Source organism: Quercus suber, unplaced genomic scaffold (assembly GCF_002906115.3).
Source record: "Quercus suber isolate HL8 unplaced genomic scaffold, Cork oak 2.0 scaffold_345, whole genome shotgun sequence".
NCBI classification, from domain to species: domain Eukaryota; kingdom Viridiplantae; phylum Streptophyta; class Magnoliopsida; order Fagales; family Fagaceae; genus Quercus; species Quercus suber.
The window spans coordinates 645,447-668,048 of NW_027069797.1; the positions used below are offsets into that span (position 1 = coordinate 645,447).

The 22,602-nt window shown below is 38.6% G+C and overlaps 2 protein-coding genes and 1 long non-coding RNA gene across 3 annotated transcripts; all 3 read left to right on the forward strand.

Moving 5' to 3' along the window:
• Nucleotides 1-1,742: 1,742 nt before the first annotated feature.
• Nucleotides 1,743-6,171, forward strand: LOC111988372 (uncharacterized). Its single transcript, XM_024020159.2, has 4 exons — nucleotides 1,743-2,015; nucleotides 2,796-2,910; nucleotides 4,316-4,434; nucleotides 5,784-6,171. The coding sequence occupies exons 1-4, from the start codon at nucleotides 1,792-1,794 to the stop codon at nucleotides 5,833-5,835; spliced, it is 510 nt and encodes a 169-aa protein (XP_023875927.1). The 5' UTR covers nucleotides 1,743-1,791; the 3' UTR covers nucleotides 5,836-6,171.
• A 3,145-nt stretch (nucleotides 6,172-9,316) lies between these two features.
• On the forward strand, nucleotides 9,317-10,410 carry LOC136061721 (uncharacterized). Its single transcript, XR_010623574.1, has 2 exons — nucleotides 9,317-9,769; nucleotides 9,861-10,410. It is a non-coding gene; the product is annotated as an uncharacterized LOC136061721 (long non-coding RNA).
• Nucleotides 10,411-14,332: 3,922 nt separating this feature from the next.
• Nucleotides 14,333-14,917, forward strand: LOC136061733 (uncharacterized). Its single transcript, XM_065759903.1, has one exon. It carries the CDS (start codon nucleotides 14,333-14,335, stop codon nucleotides 14,915-14,917), a length of 585 nt encoding a protein of 194 aa, XP_065615975.1.
• Nucleotides 14,918-22,602: the final 7,685 nt, after the last annotated feature.

The window sequence follows — 22,602 nt, forward strand, 5'->3', positions numbered from 1 at the left end:
GTAATGTCTACCGTCTAGTCATCTTTATGCCTTCTCCTTTTCTGTTTATCTATGTTTGTTTAAAATTATAATAATTGTCCCATTGTTTATAAAAGAACTCTCTAAACTTTACAAAATTTTCATATATTTTTATATTGAGTAGGAATTTTGAAAATCTAACTGTTATTACATATTCTTATTATATCCTTCATGCTTGCAAAATTTCAAGAAGATCAAAAATCAATTGGTATATCATCAAACAAATATTAAAATTTCAAGTTTTTATGATCTAAAATTGTGTATAAAAATAAATTTATTGATCAAATTGTAAATAACATTTTATTTGAACTAAATTTGATATGCATCTTAAAAACATAAAGAACATGAAATTTAAAAGTTGAGTTCTCTTTCTCTCCCTCTTTCGCATTTGGCTTTTGTCGCCGGTCTTGGATTTTTTTGGGGGGGGGGGGGTTTGTTGATTGTGTTTGTTGGGAGTGGGCCACGGTGTTTGTTCCAAATTCGTGGGTTTCATGGGTTAATTTTTGCTGGGTTGTGGTTCCAATTTGGGTGAGGGTGGCGGTGGTTGGTGATTCCGATCTGGGTTTGGTTTGTGGCTTGCTTCGTGGTTTGGTTCTTCATTTGTGGTTTTGATTTGTAATTTATTGGTGGGTTTGGTCACTGTGATTGTCCCTGGGTTCGTGGCTTGCTTCAGACGTGGTGGTTGATGGGTTTGGGTGTTGTGGATCATAGGGTAAATTGAGTACACCCCAAATAACACCAGTGCCGTGAGATAGAGTTGTTTTTCAAAAAAGTTTAGTGGAAAACAATCTCTTAAAATAAGCTATACTTTTTCTGTTGACCAAAGATATTTTCATTTTTTCTGATTCTACCAAAAAAACACGAAAAACTGTCTTTACACAAGGTTTTCTATCGAAACAAATAGTTGTCTGAATAGGTTCAAGTAATTCAGAGGGTTTATGTTTTTCTTATTAACTTTGCTAATGTAAATGTGGAATTCCAAGTGAGTATGCCACAGGTTTAGTAACAACAAATTTGCAGCTACTTTTGCACCATATGGTTAAACTTCATTAGTTTTGAGTTTTACACTTCCTATTCAATAATTAGGATTCCCAAATAATTTTGCTCATGGGCATGAGCATAAACTGTTTAACCTGTCAGGGATGAATGCCTTTGGATTACCCGGCAACTGTATCTGGCGGGTGGCATCATTTGCCTGTATGTTTTAGCGGGTAGAGGAGCGAGTCCAAACCTGCGTTATCAAAAAAATAAAAAGAATTCCCAAATAATTTGAAAAGATCTCTATTTGACAAATAATTATTAGCAAAAGTATAATGCAAATCCCCCATTTTCTTCCCCTCTCCCTAGTGCATTTCTAGCTTTCCCTTTAACTTGTCTCAATACAAGCATTAGTCTCAGATGGGTTCAGATACCACTCACTTAAAAAAAAAAATAATAATAATAATAATAATCGATTTCTCGTCATTTCATTTCCCATGCTCTCTCAGCAGCCTCATGGATCACGAATCATTCTGATATTGAATTCTTTTATTTTCTTTGCCAATCAACGCACTGTAAAATAGATTCATTTCTTTATAGCCAAAGAACTGCCAATTCATGTCTTAAATTTTGGGAAGTCCTTTTTTATTTTTAACCTTGCCTACAATTGAGTTGTTGTAATTGCTTGAATAAGTTCAATTCAGTTCTAATTTATATTTCTATTTTTGTTGTCAATGCTAACATACATATATTGTGGGGTCATTTTAGGGATTTTGATATTAGTAAATTCTTGGAATGCAATTCTTTGGGGGTTCAGAGATCAGTCCATCGCCGCCAGCACCGACGGCATCTGGGAACAATGCGCACATGATGTATGTGTTCAATAGGAATGGGGTGTGCTTGCTTTACAGAGAGTGGAATCGACCACTTCACACCCTCAATGCACAGCAAGATCACAAGCTCATGTTTGGTTTGCTTTTTTCGCTCAAGTCCTTAACTGCCAAGATGGATCCTACTAAGTACATTTATTTCTATATATACTTCATTTTCTCATTTCTTAGAATCTTTGATTTAAATGGATTATTATGCATTTTACATTGCATTGTTTGGAGTCTGGTTAGAAGTGGTAGGAATTTGCTTGTTGCCAAAGGAGATTGGGAAAAGAGAATTATATTAGCGCTTATTTATTTAGTTTTTGTTTTGCCAGAGGGGGGGGGGGGGGGAGTGAAGGGGTGGGGGGAGAGGGGGTTAGGGGACACAAGGAGGGACATCAGAATGTGATGTGATAACTAAATAATGATGGGGCTTTGTTTTCTAAATTTGATAAAACAGTCATACGCTGGAAGGACTCACTTAAAGTAATTTATGCATTAGGGACTTTTATGATATATACACATGAATGGTTTCTCCAGAGGAAGGTTTGAATGTCTTCTATTTTATAATTTTTGATTACTAGTAACTTAGATGAAGTTGACAAGTGTTTGATAGGTTACTGTTTTGGTTCTTAACTATAATGATGATACCAATTGCCAATGAGCGCTAGCTAAATTGGTACCTCCTCCCCTTATAAGTGCCAGCTGGAGGATGGGATACCTATTGGGTGTGTGTGTAACTTACCAATAAAAAAATAATGGTACTGATTGTTTGGGTTGCAAGCTAATCATAAAGTTATGTATCTTGCAAGCTAAGTATGGTTATATGGATCTTGTATATTTTTTTTGATGTGTAAAGTTATCTATTGTGCTTATTATTATTATAGTTATAATTTTGGCAGTCATTCACTTTCATTAATTGTGCAGTGCAGAGAGAGGAAACCTTGGGGTGCCTCAATTACCCGGCCAAGGTTGCTCATTTCACAGCTTCCGTACTAATACATACAAACTTAGTTTCATGGAAAGTCCTTCTGGGATAAAGGTCAGCTAAAATGGTCCTCTTTTTAATTGTATTTATAATTGAAATCACTTAAAAGTCTATGTGACTGCTAATTGTGACATTCTTGACAATTCCAAAATCATGGGCTTGCTTGCCATAATTTTTTTTTTCTTTTTGATAAGAGCTTGCCATAAAAATTTGAAATCTATAAATTATAGTGAGTGGTTTTTAAGTTTTAAGGATTCTCAAATTCAAGAAATTGATGCAGTATGGTCTTCTGTATGGAAAATAATGTGTTGAAACTACTTCATGTAGTTTGTTTGATTTCGGAATGATAAATTCATTTGTAGAGATTCTAAGAGAGCTTGATCTTGTCTTCAATTAGGTATGACTAGCATGTAACCCATGCAAACGCATGGATGCATTTAAAATCAAACACAATTTTTATCATAAAAATGTAAATAATTAGTCAAAATATTAAAAAAAAAAAAAGTAAACGTAGTCACATATTAAAATTCTTACTTAAATTTAATACTATGTATGATCATTTTTTTTTTCTTCTAATTTTTAATAAGAAAGAATGTGTGGTGATCTTTGTTGTGTGGTGATATTTATTGAGTATATGTGATTGATTTTTTTTTTTTAATAAAAATTTTATAGTTCATTAATATTAGATTCTTAGTATTTTGCTCTCATTAACTTGGCACAAAGATTAAAAAACTTAAGTAGATAATTATGTTGTTGTTCCCACATAAATTTAGACACATGGTGCAAAATTAGATTATAATTTCAAATTCTAATTGAACTTTCTCTAAGCTTTACCCATTAATATATATATATATATATATATAGATTTGTTTGAACTAATGAATTATTGAAGACGGACTTGCTTGATGGCTTGGATTGGAAGTTGTAGACTAACTTGCCTATTTAATTGATCTTCCATTTCGTTCATATAACTGTGCTTATTTGAATAAATCAATTATCAGAAATTCATAGTTCTAATTGAACTCAACTCCTATTGCCTACTTTTCATGAAGTGAAAACCAGAAAGTTCTATTTGGTGTCCTCCAGATATATGGACATTATTTGCTGCTGATTGCCTCACACCTTGCAACCTATTGCTTCTGACATCAGGATTTTTGAATCTTGATATGCTTGGAAGCTAATTTTAACAATGTCTGTTTTGAACTTTGTATAAAAGTAATTTCTTAAAGAATCTGTTGTGCTACAATAGCATCATGAATCCCTGTGGTGAATCATTTTTTATTATATTACTATATTGAATATTAAATTGTATGCTACAGATAATTTGTCTAGCATTGCAATGTTTTGGCCAAATATGTGTTTTGACTCTTCTGATATTTGAAGTTACTAATAGAATCATTGTGAATACATTTTTGTTAGTCTTCGCTACATTATTCTGAATGCACCATGTTTTGTGCAGATTATTTTGGTTACTCATCCTAGGACAGGTGATTTGCGGGAATCCCTGAAGTACATTTACAACTTGTATGTTGATTATGTTGCCAAAAACCCACTGTATACTCCAGGAACTCCAATCAGGTGACTAATTGATATTTTTGAACAAGTAAAAATTTTACCCAGTTAGGATTTTGGTTTCTTTTTTTCCATCAATGGCCACAACAATTGGTGAATTTCCTTTTTGAAGATATTTATCTGTTTTGGCTGTCACATGAAGTTGGTGCATCCTATCATTTGGTTTTTTTATTAAGGAAATTGATGCTGTGATCCTACTGATAAAACTTTAGAAATGCATTGTGTTGCCCTGTATTGTTACCCTTGACATCGGACAAGTTTTGATGTGGAAACATTCAATGGCATGGTCGTAAAGGCACGACTGATTTTGAAATTGTGTGTATAAAGTAATTATTTGTAATTTATACTTGACAAACTTAATTGTTTTCATGAGAACAACGGATTTTCAAACTCATAATTGAGAGCAGACACACAATTTAAGTGTGAAACGAGTGACTAATAGTAGAGGATAAGTAGGTTGTTGGTTTCACTTGAGAAGCAAAAGGACTCATAAACAGCGTGCTTTGATTTGTGATGTATTATGCTGAGCCAAGGTTGAATCATGGTTTTTCTTCTTTTTTAGTTCCAGCTTCTTTCCCCTTGTCTTTTTTCTTAGAAAAAGGAGAAAAAAAGGGAAGAAAAATCGTGATGCAGTAATGTGGAGAGCCTTAGTATTTATAAAAAATAATAAAATAAAATGTAGGGAGCCTTTGAAACTTATGTCTAGAACATGGATTTGTTAGACAAAAGCCAATATATAGTTAGGGTGGGGCATGGTTTTGTCACTTTGTGAGTTTGATACATGATAAAGGCTTAGCTTAAGCTTTGGCTTCTTTGAGGTTTGAGCTCTAATTCAGCCCAAGCCAGTTTACTGGCCTTGCTTGGCTCATTTGCAACCCTAACAAGGACACTCTTTTTTCTTTTCTTGCTGGATATAGACGATATGACATATCAATTGAGGAGGTTACAGAGAGTATAACCTTGGATAACATAGAATGGTAGAAAAGAATACATATGGCCAATCCTGACTGGTCTATTGGGGGATTCATAGTCGACTCCAAAAATGCATAAACCTGATATATTCATAATACAATAAATATCATTCGTTTGGTGTTTTCATCTCCTTGTAACCCAAGTTTGATACACGATATGTGTATATGGTTCCAAGGCAGTACCCTTACTTAAGTTACATATGCTTCACTAGGATTATTTTCTGCTGTAGTTATTTTTGCAATTTCATTCCTGAATTGTAATTAATAGTTACTGGTTTTTGAGTCTTGTGATTGCTTTATGTAATTTTTTGAGTTTCTGGGTGTTTTTGCAATTTCCCTCCAAGTTCTATTCTTACCAGAGAATCTTGTGATTGCTGTATGTAGGTGTGAACTATTCAATACAAATCTTGACCAATACGTAAGGAGCATTGCATAGAACAATCCCCATCTATACCATACCTGGGTGCAGATGGAGAAGGTTTCTCTTCATATAGATGCTGTTCTACTACATTTTCGGCCTATGTGCTCAGCCTGGCCCCAAGGATTCTCAATTATTTATCGGATGTTTTGTGCCAACTTTATATCTAGATTGTCACTATGGCCTATGGGAGACGGCCTGTCATTCTAAGAGGTGAACTTTGGGCTTATTCTGTACCTAGGTTTTTTCCATTAAGGATTCATGCTCATTGTGGAAGATATTGGATGGAAACATATTTTAGTTGGGGTTTGGACTATTTCTATACCATTTGATTGTGGTACAAATTTTTTTCAATGCCTTTAGGATGTGTTTTGTTGTGTTGTGTTTGTTACGCAGGAATTCATGATGAGAATTGATAATTTCTGGGATTCTTAAGAAAATGGTTTTTATTTATTTAATTATTCTTGAGAAGTACAAATTTACAATACCTATCAACAATATAAAATTTCAATTTCAATGAGACACTTCGATTTTAACTCCCACGTTCTAGTTAACAAATGTCAATTCTCACCTATATTTATTAAGATTTTAGAATTCTTAATATGACGCTGGAATAAGTTTTTCGTTGCATTTTTTTTTCCCCTAAACTAACTTCATGGTTTATCGAGTCATTTATTTTTAATGAAGTTTACTTTTCACTCAATAATATGTTTATCAATGTTTACTATATAATCTGTAACTATTAGTTTAGGGGAAAAAAAGTGGAAAAATAAACCAAGTGTCACATCAGTAATTCTCATAAATACAAGGTCACTTGAATTAAATATAAATGTTAAATAATTAATTTAATAAAGACTAAATTAATCTATAAAATTATCAATATCCTCTTTTCTTTGTCTAAAGAAAATCTCTTCTTTAGCGTCCGTTTGCCAAAAATTATTTTTGTCAATTTATTTTATTATTTAGCTTATTTTTGTTACTATTTATGAGTCTCACTGCGTTTTTTGGCACTATTGATGGGTCTCATTATACTATTTTAGCTATATTTTACATTTATCTATCATACTTTCAGCAAAAAAATTTCAGTTTCAACAAAATAAGTGGATCCTAAATGGATTTTTAGTCTTTAGTTTACAATTTTTGAAATGTACACTTGTAATTGTTTGCTTGTTACTTTTATATAAACTAGTATGTAACCCGTGTTACTGCATGTGAATGAATATATTATTAATTATGAGTTTATTATAATAGCAATGATCGAAATGAAGTACATGGCTTAACCAAAATATGACTAAAAGTTAGAGATCATGAAGCACTAAATACGAAAATGTAGTGACTAATTGAAAGGATTTAAGAGAAAAATATGAAAGAAAGAAATAAAAGCACACTTTTTAGGCTTTGGGATTTTCCAAAAAGGGGCAAGTGCACACTTGAGAGTCTTTTGGCTAAATATTGCCAAAATTAAAACATTTTTGCATTATAGGTACTGTTTGAAGTTTTTTGGCAAAATGAGGAGAGAGGTTGAATTTCGGCAACAGCGTTGCCGAAATTCAAGAAAAATGAGGAGAGAGAATGAGAAAATTGGAGGAGAGAGAAAAACTCGAATTATGGCAATGGTATTGCCATAATTCCTCTGCCCAATCTGCCCGGTTTGTGCGTGTGAGGAGTGCAATGTGTGAGTGCCAAAAAAAAAAAAAATCCCACAATTTCGGCAATACCATTGCCGAAATTGTGGGGAAATTTTTTTTTTTTTTTAATTTGTGGCAATGGTATTTCGGCAATACCATTGCCACAATTGTGGGGAATTTTTTTTTTTTTTTTAATTTGTGGCAATGGTATTTCGGCAATACCATTGCCATAATTATGGGGAATTTTTTTTTTTTAATTTGTGCAATGGTATTTCAGCAATTGAAACAATTTCGGCAATGCGATTGCCACAATTGGAGAAAAAAAAAACCCACAATTGGAAAAAAAAAAAACAAAAAAACAAAAATTTCCCCAATTGTGGCAATACCATTGCCGAAATTGGTTGGGTTTTTTTTTTTTTTTTTTTTTTTTTTTACTATTGTGGCAATGGTGTTGCAGAATTTTGGCAATAGGAAAAGATAAGTTTTTCTTTTGGCAATGTCATTGTTCCATTTGAAAAAAAAAAAAAAATTTCCTAATACCGTTTGGAAAAAAAAATTTATTTTTATTTTTTTTTTCAATTGTGGCAATTGAAACAATTTCGGTAATGCGATTGCCACAATTGAAAAAAAAAAAAAATTCCCACAATTGTGGCAATGGTATTGCCGAATACATTGCCACAAATTTAAAAAAAAAAAAAAATTCCCACAATTGTGGCAATGGTATTGCCGAAATACCATTGCCACAAATTTAAAAAAAAAAAAAAAAAATTCCCCACAATTGTGGCAATGGTATTGCCGAAATACCATTGCACAAATTAAAAAAAAAAAAAAAAAATTTCCCCACAATTGTGGAATGGTAATACAATTGCCACAAATTAAAAAAAAAAAAAAATCCCCACAATTGTGGCAAAAAAAAAAAAAAAAAAAATTTCCCCACAATTGTGGCAATGGTAATACCATTGCCACAAATTTAAAAAAAAAAAAAAAAAAAAAATTCCCCACAATTGTGGCAATGGTATTGCCGAAATACCATTGCCACAAATTAAAAAAAAAAAAATCCCAAATTGTCAAAAAAAAAAAAAAATCCCACAATTTCGGCAATGGTAATACCATTGCCACAAATTAAAAAAAAAAAAAAAAAAAAAATTCCCCACAATTGTGGCAATGGTATTGCCGAAATACCATTGCCACAAATTAAAAAAAAAAAAAAATTTCCCCACAATTTCGGCAATGGTATTGCCGAAATTGTGGGATTTTTTTTTTTTTGGGGCACTCACACATTGCACTCCTCACACGCACAAACCCGAGCAGATTGGGCAGAGGAATTACGGCAATACCATTGCCGTAATTCGAGTTTTTCTCTCTCCTCCAATTTTCTCATTCTCTCTCCTCCTTTTTCTTGAATTTTGGCAACGCTGTTGCCGAAATTCAACCTCTCTCCTCATTTTGCCAAAAAACTTCAAACAGTACCTATAATGCAAAAATGTTTTAATTTTGGCAATATTTAGCCAAAAGACTCGCACACTTGATGTGCGCTTCATTGAATGCTCCTTGGGCCTTGGCTCTGGGGTTTTGCAGTTCATGCTTTAGGAGTGAGAGGCGCAATTATAACAGCATTACTGACTTATAGTATAGTAGTATATATGTAATATCTGTTATATATATATATATATATATTTTAATGAGAATCAATATCTGTTATAACTTATATAAGGGTTGGCTATATTTTCGAATTTAAAATATCCCTTTTTAGGATATGACAGGAAATAACGTCATCAATATCTTAATACAAAATATTTGATGTAGCTCTTGGTAGCATATGTAAGCACACCCCGTATGAACGCCTGGAATATCTATCGGTTCTTGAGGTGAGCACGTGAAACTGAATTTGATAAGACTACACCTACACGCATCTAGAGTCTGGGTAAATTGAGAACTACACCTACACGCCTCTAGAGTCTTCTTTGCAAAAGCAAAAATCAAATCAGCAAAAGCAAAGATAAAATCACCAGAAGACAGATTCCACAGAATCCACACGCAAGCCTCAGTCTTCAATGACTTCAATCCCATCTCAGATCTGTTCTCACTTCTCAGTATTAAATCAAAATCTCACTCTCAATCTCAGAAGTCTCTGTTCTCTCTACTCCCAATCTCAAGTCTCTCTAGTCTCAAGTCTCAACCCTTCACTGAGTTCGCTCCATACCCTCCACAATACAAACCCTAGCTATTGCCTCATCACCACACCCATGGCTTCGCCTCACTTTCCACCATGGGTTGAGCCTTCTCATACTGACGGATCAGCTTCTTAGTCTCAAGACTCTCAGGTATATTTTCTTCCTTTTTCATTTATCTTTTTCTCTATCGGAATATGATTTTTTTCCCTTTAAATTGATGGAGAACTTCTTCCTATATAAGATACAGAAATACCCAAAGGCATGCATCATTGATACCGAGATATTCGTTTGAAATTTCATAGCATTAATTGAAGAAGAGGGGAGATGTATATTGAAGGAGAGGAAGGATTTTGGGCTTTGATTACATTGTAGAAGGGGAGGTGAACCTAAAAATACGTGGTTGTGAAGAGCAGAATTTTTTATTCACCCAAAAAAAAAAAAAAAGCACAGCGTAATTTGATCCCACTTAATTTTAGACAGATGGAGGAAAATTAGACTCTAATTTTATATTGAAATTGCTGTGGATCTCACATGAATTTAGATATGTGGCACAAAGTTAGACTTTTAGTTTAGAAGGATGGCGCAAAATTAGAGTTTTAATTTGAAATTTAATTTTACACTTTTTCTGCTTCACCTATTATTTTATATATATAGACTAGTAAGCCTTGCATGTGCAAGGCACGTGCTATTCTTGAGTGAGAAAATTTAAGATAAATTTTTTTTTTGAAGTAGTATCAAATCATGTATTTAAATTTGAAATAGTTATTTAACATATGACTATCTATTTTGTATGTTAATTTCTTAGGAGAAGGTATTTGGTATCAAATGATACTATGTCAGTAGTATCAAAATCTAATAAGTATGACATTCCAAAAAAAAAATCTAATAAGTATGAAATATGTCAGCAAAAAATAATTAACTCACTAATAATTGAAAGACAGGTGTTAGTGAATAGTTATTTTTGCACACATGTCTCTCATTTATTGAATTTTGATATGCATGACGTGGTATTATTTGATATAAAATACTTTTTTCATTTCTTAGAACCTATTTACTAAAGACAATATTTACTCACAAAAAAAAATTCTACTAAGAATAATAACAAATGTTGTCATCTTTCAACAATTAACAACTAAGTTTTGATAAAGCATTGTCACAATATTTAAAATTTTCGCAATAAATGATGACATATGCTACAATTGAAACACTTCATCAAATTAAATACTTACAACCGTTTGCAATGAATATTTTATTATTCATACTTCCTTCTTTATCATTTTATTTTATGAGTCTAATTACGATACTTAGCTTACTTAATTTTTAATGAACACTTTTTTAAGAAAGAAAACAAATAAAAAAAGACATATGTTATTAAAGTATTTATTAGATAAATTATAAATCTAGAAGATTTAAACCACTAATAAATTAGTGTTCTTTATGTAACAAATAGAATATCATACATCATCATTTTTACTTTCTAAGTATGACTAATACATAAAACTCAAAATACATGAAGAAAATTTTTGGGACATTAAAATTTAATGAGGCATTTTAGTTATTGCACAATGAAATATTACATAAATCATAAGATTTTGTTAGGGTTTAACTAAGAGAGTAATAGTAGGAACTATATACTTGTCTACAAAATATAAAGTAAGAAATGATTGAACTTTAAAACTAGAGGGGATGAAACTACCCCAAACATAAAGGGGCAAAATACTTTTTTCCATAATTCTTTTTTGTTGGTAAAACTATGTGCTTTTTTCCTTTAAACAATGTGTTAAAAAAAAAAAAAAAAGTCAGCCCAAGAAAACTGTCCGTAAAACTATGAGTTTTGGCTCAACAAATTGGCTAAAAAAAAGAAGTCAGGAACACAATAAATGTCACGATATTTTCTCAATACTTTTATTTTAGCTATGGTGGGCCCTGGTATGATATTTTATAATTTTATTTTAGAGTAATGTTACATCCATAAAATTTTCACAACAAATCTTAAGTGGTAAATTGTTATTGGTTTTAATTGGGATAACCATTTAAACTATGCACTAAAAAAGAAAAAAAGAAAAAATCAACAAAAGAAAATTATGCTTGAAACAGTGAATTTTTGCTCACCAAATTTGACTAAACCAAAAAAGAAATCTATGAACACAACAAATTGTCGCAATATTTTCACAATACCTTTATTTTCAACTATTGTAAGTTTCAGTCTAATATATTATTATTTATTTTATAGGAATGCTATCTCTATAATATTTTCATAACAAATTCTAGTTAGCAAGTTGTTACTAATTTTAAAATAGAACCACGACTGATCACTTTTTTATCAATCAATTGTATTTTACCTATGATTTTTTGTGAAATTAATGTAAAAATATTGTGGAGTTAGCATTTTTTTATTTGATTTATAAGAAACTGAGATATCAAAAATTGTGAAAATATTGTTGTGGGGCCTGTTAGTTAAAAAGGTATAGTAATCCTCAGGAGTGGGCTCGGGGCCTAACGGCCCAATCCGAGGACAGCCTAAAAAAGTTTTGTTATTACTAAATGGGTAATATAGGAGAAACGAGTGGATATTATATACAGCGACATAACACACGTCCGAGGACACCAAAGTCCGAGGTGAATGTAACTTTCATGTTATTGGGGAGACTTCGCAAAGTTGTATCTGAACTGGAAATTGGATATAACTTAAGGGGGCGTCGGGGAAGGTAGCAAATATCTTCTAAGGCCATCACCTCCACATTAAATGCGTTCCAGCTAACACTCTAGCCGCATTAATGTGGAGGTGATACTTGAACAGTAACTAAGCAGTTTTATGGCCACTAAGCTAAAAGTTCCGGTAGGTGCTGGATGGGACAGAAAGGAGCTCCCAAGATAAGAACTACACGTATACAATGGAAACGGGGGAAGAACGGAGTATATAACATAGGAACGAAGGAAACAATGGGGGACTTTTGCAGAAAAAAGAAAAAAAGAAGAGAAAGACTGACCGAAAGAGAGCGGAGGAGAGATTTTCTCAAGGAATGAACCTAAAGTATCCCTTGTTACTTGATGAGTAGAACCTTTCCTGTCAAACAGTACTAGTTCTTGGACCCATACTCTAAAAATTTATTGTTTGGGCTTGTTGGGCTGAAAACCCATTCATATTCAGGGTCAAATCCAAATTGAGTCCCTACAATTGGTGCCGTCTGTGGGAAGAACTTGATCTGTTGAGAAGGAAGGGCAGGTGTGATACTCATGATGGAAGAGGGAGTACCGCAACAACTATTGACGGGCCCGCAACAGGCAGATGCTAATCAGCACCAGGCAGAGTCTAGGGGCTTTCAGCACAGTAATCCGTGGGTAGACCACGAAAAAGGGGGGGATCATGAGGGAAGTACCCGAACAACCCATACAGATAGAAGCCGCTCTCGGGGGAAAGGCCATGCTTCCCCTGTAAAGAGCGGAGGAAAGTTGCAGCGCGAGATTAACAAGTTGAAGAAGGAATTGCGATATGAGCGACGAAGGCGTAAGGCTCATAACTCTGGGCACTCCTCTGAGGAGTCGGATGACACCAGTTACAGGCAGAGGTCGAGAACTCCACCCAGCGAATCTTTTTCGTGTGAGGAGGAGTACCACCGTGGGCGAAGAAATAAGAGCCCGACTCGCCAGGGTCAGGGGAATGATGCCTTGAACAAGGCTTTGAATCAAGTCTCTAAGTCGCCTTTCACGCGATATATTGAAGACGCTAGTCTTTCTCGGCGATTCCACCAGCCTGTGTTCACCATTTATAATGGTCGAACAGACCCAGTGGAACATGTTAGCCACTACAGCCAGAGAATGACTATTCATGCCAGGGATGAAGCCTTAATGTGCAAGGTTTTCCCGTCTAGTTTGGGCCCAGTGGCGATGAGATGGTTTAATGGCTTGAGAACTAATACTATTGACTCTTTTGAGAAGCTCACCCAGGCCTTTGGTGCTCGTTTTATTACATGTAGAAGGGTTGTTCAACTCTTGGGGTTGCTACTGTCCATGTCTATGCGAGAAGGGAAAACCCTAAAAGCCTACTCAGACAGATACTGGGAAATGTTCAATGAGGTGGATGGAGCTCACGATGACGTGGCTATGAATACTTTTAAGGAAGGTCTTCCAACTGAACACGGTGTAAGGAAGTCTCTGACTGGCAAGCCTGTTACTAGTGTACGTCAGCTTATGGATCAGATAGATAAATATAGAAGAGTAGAGGAAGATCAGATGCAAGGCAGAGGGAAGTCTAAAGCAGTAACTCAAGAGAGGAGGGATTTCAGGCCGGACTGGTACAACAACAACCGACCTCGGAGGGACTTTGGGGGGCAGTCGGGGCCTACCAACTCCCAGGTGGTTAGCGCCGTGTTCCGAGAACCAGTGCAGCGAGTTCTGGAGAAGATAAAGAACGAGCCGTTCTTTAGGTGGCCCAATAAGATGGCGGGGGATCCTGCGAAGCGTAATCTGAATCTTTACTGCCAGTACCATCAAGACCACGGACATATCACTGAAGATTGTAACAATCTGTGGGATCACTTAGACCAGTTTGTGCAAGAGGGAAAGTTAACCCAACTTCTGCATCAGTCCGGCGGCTGAGGAGGCCACGTAGGCTCGACGTTTCAGGGGGATGCCTCAAGGGGACCTCCTTTGGGCACGATAAACGTTATATTCGCTGCCCCGGGGAGAACTGGATCTTGCCCTTCCAGGGTAATGTCTGTGTCTCAGTGCTCGGAGGAGGACTCCAACTCGAGGCCGAAGAGGGCCAGACTTGGCACCTCGTTGGTGTTAGGCTTCTCAGAAGAGGATAAGAGAGGAACCATACAACCGCATGATGATGCTTTGGTGGTTACGATTAGGATCGGAGGGTATGACGTTAAGAGAGTGATGGTTGATGATGGAAGTGCCGCCGAGGTAATGTACCCTGATTTATTCAGGGGGCTGAATTTGAAACCTGAAGACCTGACAACATATAGTTCCCCGCTGGTGGGCTTCGAGGGCAAATTGATCACCCCGTTGGGAATGGTTAGATTGCCCGTGCAGACTGGGTCAGATATGGCGGAGGTAGATTTTATTGTGGTGGATGCCTTTTCTCCGTATACGGCTATTTTGGGAAGACCATGGTTGCATGCTTTGGGGGCTGTTTCTTCCACTCTTCATCAAAAAGTGAAGTATCCCTCAGGGGGCGAGGTTTCAGAGATTTTGGGAAACCAGAACATGGCTAGGCAGTGTATGATAATGGCCATTCGACATCGGCCGGAGGTAAGCACTTCGGCTTTAGCCGAGGGTGATTTATAGCAATCAAGGGTTCAAGGAGCCCAGGTTGGCGCGTCCCCGGAGGAAATGAGGTGTGAGGATTTGGAAAGGGTGAACGTTGGTGATGATCCAGAGAAGTATTTTCAGGTTGGGGCTCAGTTGCCTTTGTTAGAGAAAGAACAGTTGGTCGAGGTTTTTAGAAGAAACATTGATGTGTTTGCATGGAGTGCCTATGAAGCCCCGGGAGTGGATCCGGAGTTCATCTGTCATCATCTGAATGTCAACCCCTCGTGTATTCCAAAGAAACAACCACCTCAGCGTCCGTCCAAGGTACACGTCGAGGCTATTAAAGACGAGCTGACCAAGTTGAAGCAGGCTAGGGCAATCAAAGAGGTATTTTATCCTCAGTGGCTAGTCAATACAGTTGTAGTGAAAAAGGAGAATGGAAAGTGGCGTGTGTGTGTTGATTTTACAGACCTTAACAGAGCATGCCCAAAGGACCCTTTTCCTATGCCCCGTATAGACCAGTTGGTGTATGCTACAGTGGGCCATCCTAGGATGAGTTTCTTGGACGCCTTTCAAGGCTACCACCAGATCCCACTCGCATTGGACGACCAGGAGAAGACCGCTTTTCTCACTCCCACTGGAAATTACCATTATAAGGTAATGCCCTTTGGTTTGAAGAACGTGGGATCTACCTACCAGAGAATGATGACGAAAATGTTTGAGCAGCAGTTGGGTAGAAACATTGAGATTTATATTGATGATATGGTCGTAAAGAGTAAGGTAGTGGCCGAGCACGTGGCGGACCTTAACCACACTTTTGGGATTTTAAGGAAGCATAAATTGCGGCTGAACGCATCCAAATGCTCATTTGGGGTAAGTTTAGGTAAGTTTCTGGGTTACATGGTAACTCATAGGGGAATTGAAGTTAACCCTGACCAGATTAAAGCCATCGCTAACTTGCAACCACCTCGGAATCCCAAGGAGGTCCAGAGACTGACTGGGATGACCGCCGCGTTGAATAGATTCATATCCAGATCGGCGGATAGGTGCAGGCCTTTTTTCTTATTGCTCCACAAGTGGAAAGGATATGAATGGACTGAGGAGTGTGACTTAGCGTTTCAGCAGCTAAAGGAGTATCTATCTCGGCCACCCATCATGTCTAGCCCCAAGGTAGACGAAGTTCTTTTTTCCTACCTAGCGATCACCACTTATGCGATTAGTTTTGTTCTGATACGAGTGGACAATGGAGTACAGCGGCCGGTCTATTATGTGAGTAAGTCTCTTCACGAGGCTGAAATACGTTACCTGCCATTAGAAAAGGCCATTTTAGCAGTGGTGCACGCCACCAGAAAACTTCCCCATTATTTTCAAGCGCATACAGTGGTTGTCCTGACCCAATATCTGATTAAAGCAGTACTTCGAAGTGCAGACTATGCTGGTAGGGTTGCCAAGTGGAGCACAATTTTAGGGGCTTTTGATGTCAAGTATATGCCCCGTACTTCCGTGAAGGGTCAGGTGCTTGCCGATTTAGTGGCCGAATTTGCTGAAGGTCCTAAAGAGACAGAGACAAGCCCAGGTGGCAGGGATGAAAAATCGGTTGGCCTCATTTCTGCGCAGTCTATCTTACCTTGGACGGTGTATGTGGATGGGGCAGCAAATCAGCGGGGGTCTGGAGTAGGACTTGTATTGATATCTCCTGAGGAAGTCATCATTGAGAAGTCTCTTAGGTTGGGATTCTCAGCTACTAATAATGAAGCGGAGTATGAAGCCTTACTAACAGGAATGGCAATGGTCGATAAGCTGGGTGAAAAGGCTGTGGAAATCTTCTCGGATTCGGGGCTTGTGGTGGGCCAGGTCAGAGGGGAACTAGAGGCTCGAGATACAAGAATGTAGGAATACTTGAGCCAGGTTAGGCGTATACAAGCTAAATTTGAATTTTTTAAAATAACTCATGTCCCTAGGAGTGGAAATGCCCATGCGGACTCTTTGGCTACTCTTGCCACCTCCTCGGCTCAAAACTTACCTCGGATGATCATGATCGAGGACTTGGGCACACCTACCCGAGGAACAACAGAAATGCTACAAGTTAATCAAGTCAATTCAGCGCGTAGCTAGATGGATCCTATAATACTATTCNCTATATCACCCTCGGCTAAAGCCGAAGTGCTTACCTCCGGCCGATGTCGAATGGCCATTATCATACACTGCCTAGCCATGTTCTGGTTTCCCAAAATCTCTGAAACCTCGCCCTGAGGGATACTTCACTTTTTGATGAAGAGTGGAAGAAACAGCCCCCAAAGCATGCAACCATGGTCTTCCCAAAATAGCCGTATACGGAGAAAAGGCATCCACCACAATAAAATCTACCTCCGCCATATCTGACCCAGTCTGCACGGGCAATCTAACCATTCCCAACGGGGTGATCAATTTGCCCTCGAAGCCCACCAGCGGGAACTATATGTTGTCAGGTCTTCAGGTTTCAAATTCAGCCCCCTGAATAAATCAGGGTACATTACCTCGGCGGCACTTCCATCATCAACCATCACTCTCTTAACGTCATACCCTCCGATCCTAATCGTAACCACCAAAGCATCATCATGCGGTTGTATGTTTCTCTCTATCCTCTTCTGAGAAGCCTAACACCAACGAGGTGCCAAGTCTGGCCCTCTTCGGCTCGAGTTGGAGTCCTCCTCCGAGCACTGAGACACAGACATTACCCTGGAAGGGCAAGATCCAGTTCTCCCCGGGGCAGCGAATATAACGTTTATCGTGCCCAAAGGAGGTCCCCTTGAGGCATCCCCCTGAAACGTCGAGCCTACGTGGCCTCCTCAGCCGCCGGACTGATGCAGAAGTTGGGTTAACTTTCCCTCTTGCACAAACTGGTCTAAGTGATCCCACAGATTGTTACAATCTTCAGTGATATGTCCGTGGTCTTGATGGTACTGGCAGTAAAGATTCAGATTACGCTTCGCAGGATCCCCCGCCATCTTATTGGGCCACCTAAAGAACGGCTCGTTCTTTATCTTCTCCAGAACTCGCTGCACTGGTTCTCGGAACACGGCGCTAACCACCTGGGAGTTGGTAGGCCCGACTGCCCCCAAAGTCCCTCCGAGGTCGGTTGTTGTTGTACCAGTCCGGCCTGAAATCCCTCCTCTCTTGAGTTACTGCTTTAGACTTCCCTCTGCCTTGCATCTGATCTTCCTCTACTCTTCTATATTTATCTATCTGATCCATAAGCTGACGTACACTAGTAACAGGCTTGCCAGTCAGAGACTTCCTTACACCGTGTTCAGTTGGAAGACCTTCCTTAAAAGTATTCATAGCCACGTCATCGTGAGCTCCATCCACCTCATTGAACATTTCCCAGTATCTGTCTGAGTAGGCTTTTAGGGTTTTCCCTTCTCGCATAGACATGGACAGTAGCAACCCCAAGAGTTGAACAACCCTTCTACATGTAATAAAACGAGCACCAAAGGCCTGGGTGAGCTTCTCAAAAGAGTCAATAGTATTAGTTCTCAAGCCATTAAACCATCTCATCGCCACTGGGCCCAAACTAGACGGGAAAACCTTGCACATTAAGGCTTCATCCCTGGCATGAATAGTCATTCTCTGGCTGTAGTGGCTAACATGTTCCACTGGGTCTGTTCGACCATTATAAATGGTGAACACAGGCTGGTGGAATCGCCGAGAAAGACTAGCGTCTTCAATATATCGCGTGAAAGGCGACTTAGAGACTTGATTCAAAGCCTTGTTCAAGGCATCATTCCCCTGACCCTGGCGAGTCGGGCTCTTATTTCTTCGCCCACGGTGGTACTCCTCCTCACACGAAAAAGATTCGCTGGGTGGAGTTCTCGACCTCTGCCTGTAACTGGTGTCATCCGACTCCTCAGAGGAGTGCCCAGAGTTATGAGCCTTACGCCTTCGTCGCTCATATCGCAATTCCTTCTTCAACTTGTTAATCTCGCGCTGCAACTTTCCTCCGCTCTTTACAGGGGAAGCATGGCCTTTCCCCCGAGAGCGGCTTCTATCTGTATGGGTTGTTCGGGTACTTCCCTCATGATCCCCCCTTTTTCGTGGTCTACCCACGGATTACTGTGCTGAAAGCCCCTAGACTCTGCCTGGTGCTGATTAGCATCTGCCTGTTGCGGGCCCGTCAATAGTTGTTGCGGTACTCCCTCTTCCATCATGAGTATCACACCTGCCCTTCCTTCTCAACAGATCAAGTTCTTCCCACAGACGGCACCAATTGTAGGGACTCAATTTGGATTTGACCCTGAATATGAATGGGTTTTCAGCCCAACAAGCCCAAACAATAAATTTTTAGAGTATGGGTCCAAGAACTAGTACTGTTTGACAGGAAAGGTTCTACTCATCAAGTAACAAGGGATACTTTAGGTTCATTCCTTGAGAAAATCTCTCCTCGCTCTCTTTCGGTCAGTCTTTCTCTTCTTTTTTTTCTTTTTTCTGCAAAAGTCCCCCATTGTTTCCTTCGTTCCTATGTTATATACTCGCAATACGTAACAAATGGTATTTAAAATATATATATATATATATATATAATAATAATAATAATAAAATAAAAATAATAATATAACGGTTAAAGCGTCATACCATGCCCAAATATCTTTTGGTATTTTGAAAGACCTCATCTCTCTTGATCGCTCTCAGCTCAGCCATGTCCCTGGGAAGAAGAAGTGTTTCCTCTAATGCTGAGGCTACTCGGCACCCAAGCCCGCCACTAAAATCCCTAATTGAAGCATCCTCCCTTAGAGGCCTTTTATCGAGCATAGGGGTTGGGAGCGAAGCCTCAGGATCCGAAGACTAGGTGGTTGTTTTATCCACCCCTCGTTGTGTCTCATGACTTGTTTTCTGCTGCTTAGCAGCTCTTTGGTCCTCACCCTCACTGGTAGTGTGAGTCCTCCATGCGTCCATCACTTCTTTGCCCTTCGGCTCTCTCCTCCTCTTCGGGTCACTGGGCTCAGTCACAGTTGGTTGGGGTGACTGAGGAGGCGGAGGGGGGAGAGATGGAGGTTGGACCTGAACTTGCTTTTCCACCCCCTGCCAGGCTGGCCCTCAATTACTTCTTTCAAACTCCTCTGACTTCTCCTTTGGATAACCATTTTCTTAGAAGTCACTTCAGGAGATTGGGGTTGATCAAAAACTTCAAATTCGTCGGCAGAATCAGGCAACTCTACAGGTCCTCTTGGGATGTCTTCTTCTTCTTCTTCTTCTTCTTCTTCTTCTTCTTCTCCTCCTTCGGCCTCTTTTTCTTTTTCTTCTTCTTCTCTCACTTTTTGGGGAACGGAGCATGATGATGAATCTCCTATAGAAAGAGTGGCCTCAGGCGATGGTTCAGTGAAGGGCTCACCTTCAGGAATAGGGGTGCCCTCAGGAACGATGAATCCCTCAAAGGCTACACTGATAAGGTGGAACCGAGGATCTTTTGCCTTTATCACGCACTTGGGAGCCTGAAAGGCTGTGGACGCAGGTTTGTACTTGAGTATTAAGTGTGCTGCTCGTAACTGGTCGTCGGAGGGATTCACATACACCTCGGACCGCAGAATTCTATCTAGGCTCTCCCTGTTGATCAGCCTGAGATTGCGTCTAGTGGCGCGTTTGTCTGCAAAGTAATTAAAACATAAAAGGAAATTTCCATTAGAAATAAAAACTGCTTCAATTAGAAAATTAATCTGACTTATCAGGGACGTACATCCTAGGAACCCCACCTGGTTGTCCCTCTTCAATCGGGCAAGGCAAACCATCGTGCCACTCCCCGGAAAAAATAAGGAAATTGTTTTTAAAACCCTTGTTTGAGGTAGGGAGGCACTGGATCAATCTTACTGCAGGGTACCTAGACTTAAGGTAATATCCCTGGTCCTTCAAATGATTGAGATTATATACCCAGTTCACATCGTGATGGGTTAAACCTAAATTGTATAAGGCGTTTAAAGCTTCTATACTCCCAAGCACCCTGAACATATTCGAGGCGCACTGCGTAGGAGATAACCTAAAAAACCTAAGGTAATTTCTCGTCAGACTACCCATTGGGATAGTCATCCCTCCCTCGACAAAAGCTACCATGGGGATAACTACCTCCCCCGTTTTTGTATCGCGCAACCAAGTTTGGGAGGAAGCATATCTCATACCCACTGTTGAGGGAATCCTATACTTAGTCCTAAATGATTCTATTTGCTCATCGGAATCAACTAGATGCTTAAATCTACCCATTGTCTAACAGTAGCAGAGAAAAACTGATACAGAAGATGGAAAACTAGGAAGGGTTAAGGAAATTTACAGGTTTGGAAAATAAGCTCCTCAGACGGGCTCTTAGTATTTATGAGAGCGTGGAGTAATGAGAGAAAGACAGATTCAATGAATACGTGCTGAGAGGGAGTAATTTGTAACTGAAGAAAGATTTGATTTGAGAGGCACTTTATAAGGGCACAGAAAGTGGGAGCGGGAAAAGCCCCGCCCATAAATGCAAAGGATCCCCCACCGTTAGATTTGCATCAGATCGTTGAACGTGCGAGACAACAGAGCAGTTATCATTTAATAATGACGTGCTCATGACGCCGAAACGTCAGGAGCGTGCCTTGGGTAAACGAAAAGGCATTCTGAAAGCGGGGGAAACCTACGAAATAAATAAGGGCTGGATATCAAAATCTCCCTTTTTCCCGAGGTGGCAAAAAGCGAGATTTTGAGGGGCTATTGTGGGGCCTGTTAGTTAAAAAGGTATAGTAATCCTCAGGAGTGGGCTCGGGGCCCAATGGCCCAATCCGAGGACACTTAGTTATCCGAGGACAGCCTAAAAAAGTTTTGTTATTACTAAATGGGTAATATAGGAGAAACGAGTGGATATTATATACAGCGGCATAACACACGTCCGAGGACACCAAAATCCGAGGTGAATGTAACTTTCATGTTATTGGGGAGACTCCGCAAAGTTGTATCTGAACTGGAAATTGGATATAACTTAAGGGGGCGTCGGGGAAGGTAGCAAATATCTTTTAAGGCCATCACCTCCACATTAAATGCGTTCCAGCTAACACTCTAGCCGCATTAATGTGGAGGTGATACCTGAACAGTAACTAAGCAGCTTTATGGCCACTAAGCTAAAAGTTCCGGTAGGTGCTGGATGGGACAGAAAGAAGCTCCCAAGATAAGAACTACACGTGTACAATGGAAACGGGGGGAGAACGGAGTATATAACATAGGAACGAAGGAAACAATGGGGGACTTTTGCAGAAAAAAGAAAAAAAAAAAGAGAGAGACTGACCGAAAGGAGCCGAGGAGAGATTTTCTCAAGGAATGAACCTAAAGTATCCCTTGTTACTTGATGAGTAGAACCTTTCCTGTCAAACAGTACTAGTTCTTGGACCCATACTCTAAAAATTTATTGTTTGGGCTTGTTGGGCTGAAAACCCATTCATATTCAGGGTCAAATCCAAATTGAGTCCCTACATTTGTGATAACAACAAGTGTTACAATATTTTCACAAAACATTTATTTTTATTTGTGGTTGGTCACAGTCTCATATTTTATTCTTTTATTTCGACCTATAAGAAACTAACATCTCAATAATTGTAAAAATATTGTGAAATTTGTAATGTCAATATAACAATATATATGCAAGCTCTTATAAATATATATATATATATATTTTTTTTAAAAGAGCACAAATCGATGATTGAAAAAAAGAAAAGAAAAGCGATGAACAGTAT